Source organism: Mesoplodon mirus, assembly GCF_964341445.2.
Source record: "Mesoplodon mirus genome assembly, chromosome: 6".
Classification (NCBI taxonomy): domain Eukaryota; kingdom Metazoa; phylum Chordata; class Mammalia; order Artiodactyla; family Ziphiidae; genus Mesoplodon; species Mesoplodon mirus.
In genome coordinates this window covers 119604462-119624917 of record NC_138982.1, presented here as the reverse complement: position 1 = coordinate 119624917, position 20456 = coordinate 119604462, and the positions used below count along the sequence as shown (strand labels likewise).

At 31.6% G+C, this 20456-nt stretch overlaps 1 protein-coding gene across 2 annotated transcripts in view; it reads right to left on the bottom strand.

Annotated features, from left to right (window-relative positions):
* USP25 (ubiquitin specific peptidase 25) overlaps positions 1 to 20456 on the bottom strand; it is a 139476-nt gene that overhangs the window by 11406 nt on the left and 107614 nt on the right. The window contains exons 19-22 of one of the 2 annotated variants that reach the window (XM_082625213.1): positions 16504 to 16617; positions 14224 to 14319; positions 3556 to 3734; positions 1663 to 1741 (exon numbers count right to left, since the gene is read on the bottom strand). In XM_082625213.1, coding sequence (XP_082481339.1) covers positions 1663 to 1741; positions 3556 to 3734; positions 14224 to 14319; positions 16504 to 16617 — 468 coding nt within the window. The remainder of the gene's footprint in view (positions 1 to 1662; positions 1742 to 3555; positions 3735 to 14223; positions 14320 to 16503; positions 16618 to 20456) is intronic. The other variant, XM_082625214.1, reaches the window with a different exon arrangement.

Sequence of the window (20456 nt, the reverse complement as noted above, 5' to 3'; positions counted from 1 at the left end):
AGTCCGCCTGCCGATGCAGGGGACACGGATTCGTGCCCCGGTCCGGGAGGATCCCACATGCCGCGGAGAGGCTGGGCCCGTGAGCCATGGCCGCTGAGCCTGCATGTCCGGAGCACGTGCTCCACAACGGGAGAGGCCACAACAGTGAGGGGACCGCGTACCACAAAAAAAAAAAATCTACAAACAATAAGTGCTGGAGAGGGTGTGGAGAAAAGGGAACCCTCTTGCACTGTTGGTGGGAATGTAAATTGATACAGCCACTATGAAGAACAGTATGGAGGTTCCTTAGAAAACTAAAAATATAACTATCATATGACCCAGCAATCCCACTACTGGGCATATACCGTGAGAAAACCATAATTCAAAAAGAGTCATGTACCACAATGGTCACTGCAGCTCTATTTACAATAGCCAGGACATGGAAGCAACCTAAGTGTCCATCGACAGATGAATGGATAAAGAAGATGTGGCACATATATACAATGGAATATTACTCAGTCATAAAAAGAAATGAAACTGAGCTATTTGTAATGAGGTGGATAGACCTAGAGTCTGTCCTACAGAGTGAAGTAAGTCAGAAAGAGAAAAACAAATATTGTATTTTAACACATATATATGGAATCTAAAAAAAAAAAAAAAGGTTCTGAAGAACCTAGGGGCAGGACAGGAATAAAGACACAGATGTAGAGAATGGACTTGAGGACGTGGGGAAGTGGAAGGGTAAGCTGGGATGAAGGGAGAGAGTGGCATGGACATATATACACTACCAAATGTAAAATAGATAGCTAGTGGGAAGCAGCTGCATAGCACAGGGAAATCAGCTCGGTGCTTTGTGTCCACCTAGTGGGGTGGGATAGGGAGGGTGGGAGGGAGACACAAGAGGGAGGAGATATGGAGATATATGTATACATATAGCTGATTCACTTTGTTACACAGCAGAAACACAACATTGTAAAGCAATTATACTCCAATAAAAATGTTAAAAATAATACAACACAAAACAAAAAATAAGTGGAGAAATATGATATTATTAAAAAATGACTGTTTTCTGTATCCTTCCTTTTATCTGTTAATGTAGTGAATTACACTAATTGTTTAAGGGAATATAAAGTAATTAAGTTTGTAAATGAGAGCAGTCATTAATCAAAGGCACTCATGAAAGCAAGTTAAAATTTACCAAATTTATAAGTTTTTGAAAAGACAATGTATAAAGTTAAATTTAAAAGCCTGAAAAAATACTAGGTGTTTGAACTGGTAACTTAAAAAAATATTAGTTTTAAAGCCAAAGTTAACACAAAGAGAATATTTTCCACAAAAAGTACCACAGGAATGATACGAGTGCTCATGTGTGTGCTCGAGATCTCTCACACAACACTGTCCAATAATGACAAATATATATGGCATACAATGATTAAAACGAATTTCTAACTTCCCCCCAAAATATCTGATGAAGCAAAGAAAAAATATAGCATGGCTTCACTGTAGTACAGTATTTAAGAACATAGGTTCTGTTAACAAAGTTGTGACGTGAAGCTATGAGAACTTTAGGCAAGTTACTTCAACACTCTATGTCAAATTTTCTCACGTGCTTAGCTGTGCTGAAAGATTACTGAATTAAACAATTCCTCAATCTACAGTTCAACCTCTCAAAAGGCACATTACCTCATACTCCTCCAAGTTTACTTCTTCAGGCTTTATCATTTCAATTTTGGCTTGAGCAACTTTCATTATGTTGTGACACCTTCAAATAAAAGAAATGTATTTCTAAATCAAAAGCAAACTCCATAAAAACTGAAAAACATGTGTTACACAAAACTAGACTACCCAACACATATGAAAATGAAATCCATTATCACTGAGCAATATTTTTTTGAGGAAACAACTTTCAAATAACTTAAGTGAAAAATGTGTTTTTTGGACAATACCAGATAGTTACAAAGTATATAAAGAAGACAGAAGCAATAATTCTAATTCAAATTTACCATGTTATATTTATTGACACATATGGCTTTTAAATTATATTCTATTAATAAAGATTGAATATGTAAAAAAAATTAAAAATTTATAATGTATTATTAAGTAAACTCCAGAGACATGAAATCTTATTTCCCCCCAAATGGTATTATTCATAAATAGTAAAAAGGAATCCAAAAATGTGCCTATCATTCCAGGTAGGAATGGAAACATTTCAATAGATTTTATGATCAGAACCATTACTAAAGGAATCTCCCCAAAATATATTTAGTTATCACACACATTTTACTCTGGATTACAAGCATAAGATAAATTAGATTTCTTAAAACAAACTATTTTTAGTTGCCAGGGCAAATAACTGCAAAAGACTGAAAAATCAATGTGAGTACTCTGTAAGTATCTTCCTCAAATTCAATAGCACATGCTCATTGGAACATAGTATACTGACAGTCCAGATAATGAGGATTATAGCTTCTGAGCTCTTCACAGTCATATGTAACAAAATAAGTGATGCCAACCTTACTACTAATAAAAATATTAATAGCCAATACTCACTGAGCATTTACTGTCTATGATAATACTCAAAACCATTTACCTGTATTATTTCACTTAATCCTAAATTTCACAGCAGACACATGGTGAGGCAGAAATTAAACCTAGATGCTTTGTTTTCCCTCACGCTCTTCTCTACTCACATATTTTTAATTCAGTATTTTTGAGACATTCATGAAAGGATAATCATTTACTTCAGAATTAAAATGTGTTTACAATGAACTCCAAGATAGTATAAATGTTTCTGTATTCTAAAATAACTTTTCAGTACTTTGGATCTTTACCTGAGGCTTAAATTTTTTTAAATAGTATTCATTCTAACTAGATTAAATTTAAATTTTTAACATTAGTAAATAATTTTATAGGAGTTTCTAAGAGAAAACATTTTTTGGTAAACCAAAATTAATTTAACCATTCTAAGCCTTCTCTTTATGTCAGGAGATGTTTAATTACTTTATTTGTACATATGACTAATTACTTTTCTCCAGTGGTTCTCAAACAAGGGTGATTTTGCTCCCTCAGGGGATATTTGGCAGTATTTGGAGACAGTATGGATTGTCACCAGTTGGAGGGTACTACTGGCATTTAGTGGGTAGAGGCCAGGAACATTACTAAATATCCTACAAATTACAGGATAGCCCCCTCAAAAACAAAAAATTATTTGGCCCCAAATATCCATAGTAGAGAGGTTGAGAAATTCAAATATTAAGTCCCAAAAAGGGCAGTGATAATTATATTATACTCTTCTGTGTATCTTTACATTGCCTAGCTCAGTACCTTAGTTCACAATTAAAATGTACTAAAGTGATCTAAATTATTTCTACTTCAAACTTTTAAAGGTCATGATTATAAATCCCAAGTAAATTACAAAGCAATTGTTCAAATTAAGTGAAGTCAAATTTTGTACTGTATTTATTGAAATATGTCTGTGTATGTGTAAAATAAACACTCAAAAATTGCACTGGGAGCTATAAAAAAGACAAGGACAATTTGAGCATACGAATAAGATATTTAACATTTTCAAATTACCTTTCATCAAAACTCAAATTTCTATCTCCAAATTGTTCTAGCAATGTTTTCTCAATGATTTTCTTTGGAGCCTGATTCTGGATAAAGTAGACTACTACATGATGTAAACGATAGTCTGTTTCTGGTGGGGTATCTTCTTGGGCCAATTTAACCAACCTTGAATATTCCAACTTAATTGCCTAGAAAATATAAGACAATGTCAATTATAATTATAATTATAATTATAATAATTAAAAGCTTTCAATATTATAACTTAATTATCCTTACAGTGAAATATGTTTTCCTTTTAAAATATTACAATAAGGTAGTAGTACATCTAAGAATATTGTCCCATGTTCCATAGTTTAAATACATCTAAGCTTACCATGTGAGTAACTTCGTAAAACTTATCAGAGCCTGGTCAAAGTCTATTCAGAGGCATAAGACAGAGATACTAGGTGTATCACCTAACTTACGCTCAGTTTGATGTACCCCTCTAATGTTTCAAATTCTAGAGCTGAACTGCAGTTCCCTAGAATACCCATATCTGAAAGAAAATGGCTGGCTCTTAAATGCATAACATCACCACAATTAACTTCAACTGTAGACCTGACAAATAAGGGATGAAAAAGCAAGTTTTTTATTTACCATAAAATAAATTTTTCATTGTTTCAAAAATATTTGAATTTTATCAGTGTAATGATTATTAATGCATAATATCACTATTACTACCTTGATACTTGAGCTTACTTTTTCTTTATAAACACCTTAGAATTCATATTATAATGGATGTTCCCACACATAAGCAAATGATTTGAAAAATATCTGCTCATAAAGAAATATGTGTACAGTTATTTATCAAATACTACTATAAATAAGAAGCCCATATAGTTAAAGATAACACTTTAAAAATATTCACTTATATTAGACACATCTAAATTTTAACTCTGCTAACCATAAAACATTTGGGGCTACATGCAAAATATATTTTACAAAAAGTCCATTCTACTGGAAAGGGTTTTTCTCTTTTCTTTTAAATGCATGCCTTTCCTAAGCAATTCTTGGCCATCCAGAAACTACCACCTATGGGGCTGTATTTTATAGAAGTGAGACAATGTAACTGAAAAACAGTAAATAAAATACTCTAGTTATATATTCTTAGGGGAGCTAATAATCCTTTCTACTGATATATAGCTTAGCATTATAAATAGAGTAAAATAATTACTCTATAGCTAAAATAATTTATTCCAATTTTATTTTCAATATACATGTCATTCTAAAGTGTTACCACTGTGGTTAAAAACAGCCATGAAAATTAACTATATTTAGTCATGTAAGACTATCATGGCTCACTTTACAGCATGTTTTGCTTATAAACTCTTTAATCTTCCCAATTTGAAATTAAAAATTTTTCCAATTTGAAAAAAGGCACATGGTCATTTAATAACTGAACTATATGGAATTTGAGAATAAGTATAAAAGAAAAACAATAAATAACTGTTCTTCCTTATTATGGCTCTTAGACAATGATTGCCATAGGCTATTAGAAGGTTTTTGGATATTTAAATATTTCAGATATCATGCTTTTGGCCGAAATTAGTATGAACAGAATAAAATAAATTTGTCTCTTAAATAATATTATAGGTTTAGACATAAGGAATTACAACACTAAATGATTATCCATTCTCCCACCTGCCTTCAAATCACAGGCTGTGATTTTTTTTATAAATAGTAAATAGATTTCTATTAGAGAGCTAGAATATACATCATCTTTAACTCTAAGATTATCTCTTGATTTTGCTCTATTTAAGATTCTCCCAATTTTAATGAGTAAATGCCAAAGTCATAATCTATAGGTGTTTTATTAAACCAGTAGAGGTAGAAAGGTACTTCTAAATATCTAGGAGCAATTTTTCAAACACAAAATACCACATTTTATCAGCACAAGTTAATTTATCAACTATTTATTTTTGTTGATGAACTTCCTTCTCGAGTTTTCTGACTTCTACAATATACTGCAACCATACATATTCCTTCAGATTTTCAACAAGGTGTTCCACACTGGTATATGTAGGACAGCTGTACACAATCTACTATTAACATTTAACATGGTCCTACTAATCAGGCTCAGTGTTAACCTATTCAGTCTTATTTCCTGTTACTCTTCTACCCAGATCAGGTTCGACTCCCCACAAATGCACACGTCTTTGCTCCTTAAGTTCTCTACATGCATGATGTCCTTGATCGTTCCCCATCTAGCCACACATGACTCATTCAATGAGACTAGTTAAAGTCTCTCTCTTTTGAAATCTTCTTCCAAACGATTTCTACTTAAGACTTTTTTCTACTTTTCTAAATCATATGATAAAACATATTCTGAATTTATAACTTCTTATAGACTATTTTGATGTAAGTATATGTATACATTAGAAAATGTCAAAAATACAAACATACAGTATATTCTGGAGGCAGTAAGATCTAAGGGAAAATCAGTTGGAGTAAAATTCAGAAAGCTAGGTATATCATTTTATTTTTAAAATTGTTTATTTTAAAAACTGATAGTGTACTACGAGATGAAGAAAAACTATTTCAAATTCCAGAGGGTCAGAATCATATAGGTTATATTCTTTGAGCACAATGTAATATAAATAGGAATTAAAAATAAAGATAATTCCCAAACTAAACACTTAGGAATTTTAAAATACTGTTCTAAATTATTCTTGGAACAAAGGAATCAAAATTATCTTAATATTGGGAATATGAGATCTCTAAACCTAAAGGACACAGCCAAATTGGTAAAGGAAAATTCCAGCTTAAGCAATACAGAATAACATTTACTTCAAGAAGCTAGAAAAAGAAAATAAACCAAAATAAAGTAGAAGAAATAAAATAATGTGGCAATTAGATAAAGACCACCAAAGGCTTTTTCTTTCCAAAAAGCTGAATGGAAGACCAAAAAAATGGAGAAAACACCACCAGAAATAAGGAAGGTGATAATACCAAAAATACAGGAAAAAGTTTTAAAATTTATAAAATAATAATACATAACTTTATGCCAATAAACCATAACATCTTTATTAAATAGATGATCATCTAGGAAACTATAAGTTATCAGAATTACTTTAAGAGGCAGAAAAACTGGAGAGATGCAGAAAAAATATAAATAATTGAAAAGGTTGCCTAAGATCTATGCCCAATAAAGGAATTAGGCCCATTCTGTTTTAGAGCTGTGCTGTCATGTCAGATCTTCAAAGACCAGATGATTCCTATATCTGAACTGCTCTGAACCCGAAAAAGGGGGAAAGCCTCCTTAATGATTATATAAAACTAGTATAATCTGAATATCAAAAATTGACAAATATTTTTTTAAAAAGGAAGCATAGATCAATTTTGTCAGTGAACATAGATGCCAAGACCCACATCTATTTTTGATAAACTACCTTGTGTACATAAAGAATATATAGGAACAGACAGTATTTACAATGATTAAAAAAAAGACAAATGCTAAGATCCTTACTTTGCAAGGATTAAGGAGAAATCTGTTCAGCATCTCAAATAGATGCATTAAAAAATTATCTAAATTCTAATACCAACCAGTTTAAAAGAAAACTGTAAATTTAAGAAAGTGCTTTTAAATGTATAAGAGAGGATCTGTAAAAAACCAATACTACACATTCTATTTAATAATAAAACACTAGAAACATTCACATTACACTCAGGAACTAAACAAAGGAGTTTACTACCATTATTTTGTTATTTATATTCTGAAAAGGCTGGTCAACATAATAAAACCAGAAATAAGAAATAAGTATAATGGAAATTATCCCAATAATGAGATAGTTATTGGGAGGCAGTTTACTGAAATAATCAAGAGAATCAACCAAAAAATTATTAGAAAATATAAAGGGTTCATTAAAGTAATTGAATACAATATAAATACATAAAAGTAATTAGTTTTTCCACAACTTACCCTACCAATAATTTGGTATTAAAAGTGAGGATAAACAACTCAATTCACAGAAATAATTTTTATATACCTAAGATTAGATTATAAAAGAAGGTATAAGACCATTATGAAGTAAAATTATAAAACCCTACTTAAGGACATAAGAGAGGACCAAAAACTGAAGACGCATATCATGTTCCTTTCTGAGAAGACTCAAAATACTGAAAAATATAATTATCCACCTCACTGTAACTTAATATAATGCAAGTACAATCAAATTCTGAAAGGATTTAAGGAGACAAGTTGCAGTTGGTTAAAAATTATCAAAAAAGAAAAAATGAAACTTGCCAAACTTTCCATTTATAAAAGAAAATAAATCAAGGTGTTTCTACTACAAAATATCAAAATATATTACATAATATAAATAAGTGTAATGTTCAAAAACAGAAAAATGATCAATGGAACAGAGAGACCCAAAGAGACCCATTTATAAATGGGATTTAATATACGATACAGTATTTTAAGTCAGTGTGCAAAGAATGCATTAGTCAAAGTGTTATTAGTCATGATACATTTGGACTTTTTGGCTATTTCTCTATTGGGGGAAAACTGAAATATATCTGGGAATCAAACAATAGAAATCATTAAAGTAACAAAGATTTGCAGAATTTTAGAAGTGATTATATAGTCTCAAATCCATTAAGGAAATATTGCTATATTTTATAAGATTAAAAACATTATGTACAGTTAAGACACCAAAAACAAATTTAAAGATAAACGACAAACCACAAAATACAATGTTCAAATTATAGATGAATCAGATCAGATGCTCATTTAACTTAAAAAAAAAGAAACAAAAAAAGTGTGCAAAAAATGGACAGGCAGTTAACATAAGAAATACCAACTGCCAAAAAATTTACAGAAAGATACTTAGCCTAACTAAAGATCAAAGATACATAAAATAATGGGATTACCCTTTTTATATCATTTTGTCAGCTAAGCATCAATGACAGTACATTGGAAATTCTACTACGTTATGTTCACATGAGTTTTCAAATGATATATGTACAAGAATGTTCACAAAAATACTGGAAATGACCTAAATGCCCAGCAACAAAAATGGTAATGATGAATTTAATAAAAGTTACAATTTGTGAGTGTTATGTGACACTGACACTTTATGTGACAGACACTGTCCAATGATGTCTACATGGATTATCTCATTTAATTCTCAAGATAACTTCTCATTTATAAATTTGAAAAAAAATGGCTGGGATAATGTCAGTAAATTGCCTAAGATCACACAATTATTAAGTGATACAGCTAGAATTTAAACCCAGGCATCTGAACATAGAGCCTTTGCCAATAACAGCTCGCCTGGGACAGAACTTTCTAACCTAGGCCATGAATAAGCTGTAAGAATTCTGAGATACTAATCCCATCAGCCTTTATGGTGGCCAGATCCATCACTAGATCCATCCATGTTTGTCATAACAAGGAAAAAACTGGAATGCCTTGCTCTAAAAAAATGTTTAAATAAATTTTGGTAAGCTCAACAGGAAATAAAATGTACCTATGAAAAACAATAAATCTACAAATCATGACATGAATAATCATCCACCACATTACATGAACTAGAAAAAGAAAAGATAGAAAGAGCATACTTCTATTTTTATTTAAATTATAATGTATGGATGAGTACTGAGTATCAGTCTCAAGAAATAATCAATAGAAGCTAACTGTGGAGTGAAAATTAAAAAGTGAGAGAGAAATGTTTACATTCTATGTTTTGGTATATGTATATTTTATTAGTTTAAACATCACTTTCTCTAAGAAGCCCTCTAGAAAACAGCTCTGTTTTTCCATTATAAGGTCTCTTTCCACAAACTGCTCCTTTAACATACTAACTATGACTCTAATTAGTGTTTGCTTCCCCCTAGAAAATAAGCTTCATTAAGGCAGGAACTCAGTCCATCATTTCCCCAGCTATATTCATTGGATTTAGTACAGTACCTTGATACAAGCAGGTAATACCTTTTGAATATGCCCATCAATAGAATAGAAAAAAAAAATAGTGTAGTCACACAACGGAATACCATAAGAGAATGAACAAATTCTAACTATATCCAATAATATATATGAAGCTCCAAACATGTTCTTCAGTAAAAGCAGCCAGACACAAAAGGACCTATAGTAAAAGATTCTAGGTATATAAAGTTCAACAAGAAAACTTACTCACATTGTTAGAAGTTCAGATAACATCTACTTTTGGATAGGGGGAAAGTGTAGTTCATAGAAAGAAGAAACAAAGGTAATTTCTGGAATAATGTAATGTTCTATTTCTTGGCCTGGTTGATAGTTACATGAATATGTGCACTCTGTGATAATTCACAGGCTGTAAACTCACGAACTGTGTTCTTTTCAGCATGCTTTACATCTTAATAAAAATATTTTTATAACTACTGAATATACAGAGGGGTAACAATAATAGGCATTTATAAAGTAAAAAACAAACTAATAAAGTTATGTCAACTGGGAACAATTGTTATGAAGCAATGAAATAACCAGTAAGGAAAAAAAGTTTCATAATATAGAAGTGTTACTGCTTCATTAAAATCCTAAGGGCACTTTAATAGGTACAGACAAAAAAAAAAAATGTACAAAAAAGAAATTTAATGTCTTTGAAAGTAAATGAAAAAAGTTATACTAATCCCATGATTATAATTATGATGTGACCCTCCCACTCCCATCCCTGTACATATACATACAGGCAACTAGTACTTTGAGAATATTATTCCTTTTTTTCCTTCTGGCTTTTATTTTTTGCTCATCACAGTAGCCTTGTACTGACTTTCCCTGGATTTTGTTTTTACATGACAGAAACTTCTGTCTTTAAGCCACTATGATTTGGGGACTTTCTGCTAACAGTGAAAACTAATCTTAATAAATAAAGTCACAACTTGGGAAAAGGACTTAGGTAAATGTCTTTTCTCATTTGTTTTTCCAGATCTGCCTGCCTATTAACTCTTTAATATTCTGTGTACAGGGGCAGACTCCCATGTGGGAGGGCCTGTGGTTGAAATAGGAACTGTGACTGACTGGGTTGGTAACCCTTCCTAATTCAAAAGTTCATTCTTAGCAAATCCACTTACCCAGCTAGATGTAAGTTTCACTTCCCAACTTATCTTTTTATCAGTAACAAAGCGAACATTTTCATCACATGGTTTTACTACTAGCAAATATACATAACATTTTAAAAATTGTTCTGATCATAATGCATTAGGAAATCCATATACAGAAGTACTTAAACATGCACAGAGTTGAAAAACTTCTTCTCACAGCCAAAAAGCTAATATAAAATAAACCCAACAAAGTTTTTTTGGGTAATATGACACGATAGAAGAAAAAAACCCAAAAAACAAAACTCTTTCCCTCAATTTATAATAAACTAAGCATTAAAAAGGAAGAAAATTAAAACTATATTACATCTGATTTAGGGAATATAGGAAGACAAAAGGAATCATATGTTAGATTCTGTGCTATATATATATCTTGTGATTTAAATACCGAATGTCGATAATGATTAGAGTCAATTGCCAAGAACATATAGAACAATTAAAAGGTCAACTGCTGTAAAAGGAACCAAAAGTCTGTCAAAAGACCTATAACCAAAAAAAGGGGCTAAGCTCATATGGTTTTACGAGTGAGTTCTAGTTTACTCTTATGGAACAGCTAATTCCTATGTAAACTACACTAGAGTTAAAGAAAAACAGGAGAGCTCAAATCCATTTACTAAATGAATTTAGTAAATGAACTTAATAAGCATGACATCAAACCTGAGGAAGACAGCCCCCAAATAAAAACTTACAGCAATTTTTTTATTAATATAGAATGCAGAAAGCCCAAATAAAATGCTACTGAGTTAAATGTAAATAGGGTATTTTTAAATTTATGAAATAAAAATTTATTAAGAAAAGCGTTTTAAGAAAATATTCCAGAAAATATATAATACCTTAGGTTGAAGAAGACTTTTTGTATAGCAGTGAAACTCCAGAATCCAGAAAGGAGAAGAAAGATAGTATAGATAGCACAGTATTTTTAAAACTTCTTTATGGAAAAAGGTACCATAAACTAAATTCAAACAGAAATGGCAGACTGGGAAAAAATATAGGACATATGTCCGCAGAGAGAGTAATATATAATAAATGAGAGTACATCTATACCATAGAATACTAAATGCAGGTGGTGTAGATAATGTGGTAGATATATTGTCTTAACTTTAAGAATACCCACAATATATTTCTGAGTGATATAAGTTACAAAATAATATGAAGAGTAAAAGTTAAAAAATTTCTCTATATATGCATGTCTTTAAAAACAAAAGGAAAAAACCAGAGAGGTTATACAAATGTTAGAAGTGGTTACAACAGGGCAGAAGCAGAGACTGTTGTTATTAGTTTTATTTAAGACACCTCTATATTACTGAATGATTGCATCCGTATATGTTATTTTTGTTATTTATATGACAAATTTTCTCAAATTTTATATTATCAGCTAGAATTTTCCAAATGCTAATCATTTACCCAAACCAAAAGTATACATTGATTCTAAACTGATAATGTTCACCTACATATTCCTCAATTACCAATAGATGAAAATATACACAAATATAAACTTCAGAGATTTTGTGCTGCATCAAAATCAGAGGGTACATTTAAAAAGACAAATATATGAGATACAGAAAATACACAAAGGATAAGATGCAAAGGGCATTCCCAAAGTGATGATGAAAGGAGATCTCAAGACATCAGTTATAGAATAAAGGAAAACCAATGCAAACTGGAGCAGGTCATAAAGCTCCAGAATAGAATTCTACAAGAAAATAAAGCTGACAAAGAACAGAGCAAAAAACTAAGCAAACAAAAAACAAAACAACCGATTCCAAGGAAAATGACAGATGAGGGAAGAGAAGTAAAAGTAATAATATGTATGACTTAGTTCAACCCTGAGTAGCACATAAGAAATAATAATACAAGCTGAGGATTCTGAATTAATCAAATGACAAGGTTCTTATACACATATTGTGTGTGTGTGTGTGTGTGTGTGTGTGTGTATGTTGATGGAGGAATGAAAACTGTATGTGCTGGTGCGTGTATATGGGGCAGGAGAAGAAAGAGGGCTCATCATTCACGTCCCATGGTAGGGTTTTCAACAGGAAATGTGTAAACTAAGAATCACAAAATCACAAGCATTCTACTTAAAGATATAGAATTAATGCCAAAAGGATTTGATGAAATAACTGAAAGCTGTTACCAGAGCTGGGGGTGGGAGGGATATGATGTGACTGTTGTTTGTGGTATGTATAATTAGTTGGCTCTTTAAAATATATGCAGGTATTAATTTAATAAAAGTGAAGTTTCCAGTTCAACTGGAAGATAGATAAAGATACCCAACTTGACAAAGATGACAATGGTACTATCAATGACAGATAACTCTTCCATAAGAAATAGAAGAAAACTTTTGAACACACATATTTAGTGTTTTCTAAGAAAAGAAATGTAGACTGCCCGGAAATAAGGATTAATTTTTAAACATAAAAGTTGTTTTTCTTTTCTTTCTTCCTTTCTTCCCTTTTTTTTTTTGATAAGAGTAGTTTTGAACCTCTCTTATGGGATCTTAACAGAGTGAACAACTCATCTTGGGACCAGCCTGCCAGAACTTCAACAGTTTAGCACCTAAGTCCTATATCCCAGGAAACCCTTCAGTCCCAGGCATACCAGGATGATTGGTCACTCTAATTCTAACCAGTTCAAAAGTGTTTATTGATATAAGGCTACTATTCACAAGGCCTTTGTTTATACCATATACCGAAAGAAACACTGAAAATAAGCAGTTTCTTAAAGACTGCAGTGAATGGTGGTATAGAACATTAAGGGAAAATTTTAGATTTTAAATGTCAGGAAAGGGAACATGTAGCTTTGTTGAAGTGAACCATACCTCAATAAAGCTGTTTTTTTTTTTTCTTTTAAATAACAAACACTAAAAGGGGCCGGGGGGCGTAAAATAATGAATTGGCTTTGGTTAACCTAAAGAAAGTGACAAACCAAACACAGTGTTTTCATCTTTCAGATATATAAGAACAAATGATAATATAATCAAAACAATAGATCTGGTATTAGAGGGAATAAAGATTTAGTCATGGAATAATTCATCAGCTTGATGGTCTCAAGTCTTGAAATGACAAGGATATTAAAATTAATTATGGAGAAAACAAATAAGAAATATAATAAATGAATGAATCATTTTAGAAACAACTAAATGAAGAAAGCAATTTAGTATGAATGATAATAAAATTAAAGAAAAATATTGTAATATTAACTAACAGTATTACCAGAGGAGAAAATAAACTATTACCAGAAGCATTTATTCAGTTCCTATTTTTGCCCGTCAATACCCTTTATTTGCTTCAAATACAAATACAATATATTTCTGCTAACAAATCAGAGGTGTACTATTAGGATAACTCAGGTAAATTGCTCTGTTTTTGTTTAATTATCTGACTTTAAAAATAATCAGTCTTAGATTCATGCATAAAAGAAACCCCTAGAACATTATGTGGCCATGATTAGCCATGGATAGGAAGAGAGAAAGTATATAGGAAAACAAATTTAATTCAAGGAAATAAAACATTTTAAGAAGTTTATTTAAAAAATAAATAAATAAAATGAAAATGTTCATTGTACCTTAAAGAACCCTGCTTCAGGGCCACACCTGTCATATACATTCCTGGATTTACCTATCGCCATGATAATACCTTGCATGTTCGGTGTCATCATGATCTGCCACAAGGGATTTAAAGTAAGAACTTTTGAATGGTTATCATAAAAAAAAAAAATCAAAAAACCAAAATAATTCCTTTACATGCAAGTTAAAAGTCCTTTGTTTTTACATGCATGTTAAAAGTCCTTTGTTTTTCACTATTTATAAATCAAACGTTGCATTTTTTTTGTAGCAAATGTGATCTGATATGCATATAAGTATCTCGAAATCTTCCATACAGAGCCACAGTTAGCTGACATCGTGCCTTTGTGCAAAGTGCAAAAAGGCATCCTGTCTGAACTGAAGAATTTTTTTAAAAGGCACCCCCCTCTTGACAAACAATTTAGAAAATGTGCTGCTCTCTAAGAGAACCATTTAGAAAAAGCAACACTCTTTTTATTTAAAAAGATGCCTCTTCTTTAAGGTTCGGGGAGCTCAGCATTAGCTCAATTCCAACTCCACTTCTGCCAGTTGGCCAGGCACCCCTGCCTGTACAACCATACAGTCTAAATATCTAAGCAGCAGCCCTGTACCCATATGACTTATTTTTAAAAGTTACAAGGCACATGCACTGTTAAACTATCACTCCAACGAATTAAAAAAAACACATACACAAAACACAAAACTCTGCCAAGAGCATAAGCACTTGCACAAAAGGCAGTGTTAAATGATTAATCACAATTCTACTTTTTTAAATGCCAGAAGGCTCACCCTAAAATCAGCACTAAGGTGCTTGATCAACAAATTAACATTTTTATTAAAAACATGCCAGTTTCCATAATCTGCAAGCACCAACATGGTAATAGTTAAACAGAAAAACGTACTGCTACAAATATTTAAGTATTTATTTGTCTTCATAATAGTTTATGATGTACTATGCCATTTTGTATAATGGACCTGGGCAACTGTGGACTTTCGTATCTGCTGGGGACAGGGAGGGTACTGGAACCAATCCACCATGGATACCAATAGATGACTGTATTCTTAAATGTTTGTATTTTAAAATATCTGCAAAGTGAAACGACTCAAGACACTATGAAGCTATCACATTAGAGCAATAAAGAGACTGCATCCATTACCTCTGACTCACTGAAACTATTACTCATAGTATTTATTTTGGAGTACACACTGACAGTTGCAATATACCTAACATTAACTGCTTCAGAAAATCCTTCTGGCCAGTGCCTGACTCACAAACCTGCTTCTTATTCTCTTTATGGCCCATGCTTTCTTATAGTAGCACAGTAATAGTAATGTCTTTATGACACCTCTGATTTTGGTGATTAACTCATATAAGAGTTTAATTATAACCTTGAAGTAAGTCTTAAAAAAACATTACTTGGAAAAAACTATTCAATATACATTCAGTTCTCATCCATGCCAGTAAAAACTAACAAATGATAGAATCCAGGGTCTGTCTTTTCTGTTGTTACTATTCAGAAACAGCTTACTCGCCCCCTCTCAAATACAGAAAAGATCAAAACTTAACAGTGTAAAGAAAAGAGTGGTAAAGGGGAAAAAAAATCTTATGGGATCAGGACAACAGCAATTTTCATCTGGATTCCCAAGAACCGTATCATGGGAAACAAAAATGCCTCCATACTGTTAGAAAACTAAGTAGATGAGAATTAACAGTGGAGCAGTAAGAAGAGATAAGATGGAGGTGCCCAGTGTATACAACACTGGTAGGCATTCGACCATGTTGATGAATCATTCAATTCAGTCACACAGAGGGTGCAGAAGAAAACAAAACAAAACAGTTATCTATACACTAATCTGTATCTAATCTATATCTAATCAGATTGTAGGATCTTCTGGTAGGAAATGGTGGGCAAAGCATTATGATCAATAATTCGAGGAAAGTAGGAAAGGAAAATATTTTTAAGTGCTCAAAATTTCTATTTAATTAAACAAACCTTATCAAAACCTATCAACACGAGAGTAAACAAATCCTATGTCTGCACAAAAGAATTAACTCTAGTAACATAAAATTATTCTTTTGACAAATCCATAAGCTTTCTACTTAAATTTTCATTTGAAATTCGAAGTACTGTCAGCAATTGGTAAAGTAATTTCAGACTGTGGGTGGCAAAGCTGTATGTTATGCAGCAATAGACAATGTGAGGGTGCAGGCATGCCCAAAGTACTTGCATTAAATAGCAAAAAACAAGTGGAAACAGTGCAGAGGGCTATAATAAAGGTACCTCGTCATCATAACCCCCCTCCTTTGACTCAATCATAAATTTCCCTACATGAGGAATCGCCACCTCTACAACTTGCTGGTTAGAAGGTGGTTGGCTTGTGGTATTTTCAGGTTTCTGCAGAAGAAAATCATTAGTGTGAACATTAGAAAAGCGCACAATGGAAGCACTCAGTTTAAGTGCATAGACTCTTGATCCTTTTAAAAATACCTGCATTTTTTAGCATGAAATGAAAACATCTAAAACTGAACATTAAAGCAAATGCATTAATAAGGTAATAATACAAGACTTCCAGCTTTCACTTTACATCTCAAACACTAAATTAAATTTTAATTTTTTTTCCCACAAAGCATCTTCAAATTCTTAAAAACAGTTAATACTGAAGTTGTATTTCCTACTGCTGTCTTTACAGGTGAAAGTTTTATTTACTTTTTTAAATTCTAATAACTCCACAAAGCCTTTCTTGATATCTCCATCAAAATAAGATATGACCTCCTCTGAATCCAGGAGAGTCTGTAAGTTTCCTTTCTTATGATTTTACCTTTCTATCCTTTCTAATAATCGATTGTATAGCCACTTAATATCCACACTCTACTGTGTTTAAACCCACTCGGTCACAGCCTATGAGATCTAGTACAATATATTTACATCATGAGTGTCCAGTGAATCCTTGTTTTGGGGAAAGCTGCTAGAAAGTGATGTCCATTTTTAAAAACTCAGTCAGATTCTTCTTCTTTTCTTTGTTAAGAAATTCTAAGAATTTCACTAACCCAAACTAATGGAGTGGAAGCCAGTGTGAAATCCAGAAAGTCCACTCAAAGACACTAATATGGTTCATTCAAAACACTGTTCAGATTTCACAAGGATCTTACTTTACTGAATAGATTTATAACTAGCATATTCACTATTTACCTACAAACAAATTTCAGAAGTACTTAAGATGTTTGAAAGCAGCTTGCTTAAGTAATTTCAAATTGCACCACAAAAATTTCCCTAAGCGAAGATGAACTTTACTTGTGACATCAAATAAACAGAAAATTTTAATAAAAACAGAGTGGTTTTACTGCAGTTTAAAATACAGGTAAATTTTAGTGATGTGAAGACTTTCCGACTTTTCCAAAGTACATATGCAGAAAAAGTTTAACTGAACAACAAAACAAGAATAATGGCCAAACCCGGCATTGCTTCTTTTAAAAGAAATGTTATTTTTAACCATAACATTTTCAGAAAAGCTTTCCTCGTTCTGTTTGAGTCCTCAATTTTTCAAGAGGAAACAACCTGCATGGTTGTCATGATCATGAGAGCTAATATTCAGCTAACCCAAAACCTGACACGTTAATTGTTGTTCTATAAATGATAGGTATTACAAATATTATACTATTATGCTTCTTGAAATTGCTTATACCTGAATAATCCTAACCCAATATTACTACTTACAGAGATAAGCTTGGTCTATGACATTTAGTTAAGGATTTTTAATCCTTCCAGCATTTGAGAGAGGAAGAATTGTCCTATGTCTCCATTCACAAGAGTGAAATATAAGCAGGTTAACTAAGAAATTTGTCTGAACTTTTGGTGAAAAATTTCTCATAAGCAAACCAACCCAAAACAATACTATATTAAGAAGAAAAAATACAAATTTAAGGCAAGTAGCAACCAGAAAATGTATTCCTTAGAATACTTATCCTTACAAAATGACGTTTCCTTTGAAAAAAAACTGCACTTAGGAAAAATAAATGTTCTATAATCCTTTCCAGTTGCCACACAAGAGTTTCAACAGCAATAACACTAATTAATTTTTTGGGTGAAAGTTGAAAAAGAGAAGAAATTTTGGGCACATGTAGTTATTCTGTGTCCATCAAGTTTAGATATCCTAAAGTACCATAAAATTTTTTAATATAAAGAATTTTAGGGTTCACTGAAGTAAAGTACATTTACCTTTTACTGTCAGGTCCCATATGAACACCTTAACAAAGGCTGAACTTGAAAGAGATTAAAGATAAGTTCCTCAGTTAATAAGTTGTAAAAATAATTAGAACACAAAGATTTTTATTAATTGCCTAAAATCTATTAAATACATGATTTTTTTAAAAAGTGGTCCCAGAAAAGGGTAATTAGAAAGCTATATATCTTCAACCCCTTTGGCTTCCTTAATATACTCATACCTTTTTAACCTACTAACTTATGGGGAATCTAGTCTAAAGAAATAACCAGAAATATGGAAAAAGTTTCATTTTTAACATCCTATTTATAATAATGTAAAAGTAGAAATCAATATACAAGGGGGAATGAGTAAGTAAATAAGAATTTAATCACTTAATGGAATACTATTCAACCATTACATGTTTTTTAGTTTGTAACATGGGGAAACTGTTATGTTCAGTGATTAAAAGAAGAAAAGTTAAGATATAAAATTTTATATGCAGTAGTAACTCAATTACAAACTAAATCCCAAATCTGTATATAAAAATAAGAATGAAAGAAAACATACCAACTTATTAAGTGATTAACTTTGGGTAGTGGAAATATGCATGATTCTTTCTTAGAGTCTACTTTTTTGAATTTTTAAATTTTCTAAAATACTTCACTTAAAATGAAAGACATTCTTCTAAAAAGCAAGCTGTCTAAACATTTGGAGAGTATCTCTCTATGGTTTCTGTGATTCTAAGCTTTCCAGGAAATTCTTCTTCTACTAAGGTTGGAACTTTATTGTATATTTGTGAAATGTTTAAGACTTAAGTAACAGAAGGAAATAAAGAGCGACTTAGGGCCTACACTACATGCTAGGCACTTTAAAAAATGATCTTAATTCATCCGACAATCACCTCCATTTTATATAAAAGAAAACTAAGGTTTAGAAAAATTAAGCAACTTATTCAAGTATGCATAGCTAGCAAGAAGTAAAATTAATATTCAAAAACCCAGGACTATTTAATCCCTAGATCTGAAGACTCTGAAATTTAGTTTCTAAGGTATACCTTTAAAGGAGAAAACCCAGTAGGTGGTTACCACGATCCTAAGCAACTGACCATGAGACCAGGAACCACTGGTCAGACAGTCATGATTAATATATTCTCAGACATGCTTCAGAATTTACACAGACAATGTGGCCAACTATTGGTGCTACTCCAGAAGATATGCCAGATAGAAAAATATTTATGCTAGCTATCATATTCCCTCAATGCCATCTTTTTTCAAGTAAAGGTGAAGCAGTAGATTGCTAGCTTATAAGATGATATCAATAGGAATTAACTAATCAATCAAAATTTAAGTGCTGATTTCTACAAATTTAAATTACACATGATTAGCCAAACTAAAAAAAAAAAAAAAAAAAAATCATGATTCTACATTAAGCTAAGTAATGCATGCAGCTTTCTGATACCAGTTAAAAGAATGATACTTATTAGCCATAATGTAGGCTCTAACAAATAAAAATCTTAATTACCAAAAGCCCTGGCAAATTATTTTTTTTATATCAGGCAAAAATATTTCTCCCTTGTTATCTACTCCTGTGTTTTTTCTCCCTCCCTAGGGTTTCTTCTACCATCCCCCAAGAAGTAGAAATCCCAGATCTATTAAAAGAATCATTTTTCAGGAAGTGCTTTAGAGTTAGCAATTCCTCATCGCAAGTTTTTTAGTCTCTAGGGATATTTGCAAAATTTAAAATGATCAAAAAAAATCTATCTATATTAATACATTTTTTAGGGTAAGATGATATATAATCAAACTTTTTCAAAAAGGAAATTAAATTAAAAAATAATTTGATTACTTTGTTCATCAAAACATAATTAACAGAATACCCTATTAATCGAACATTTTGGTTAATCAAGATCTTATCATATTAAAGACATCACTGTAATTAGCAGGCTATTGTTGAGATTAAGTTCACTCAGTGGAAAATGTGTTGAAAAATTACATGTCCTGTTCGCTTTAGCACTCTAGGAGTGGAATCTTCA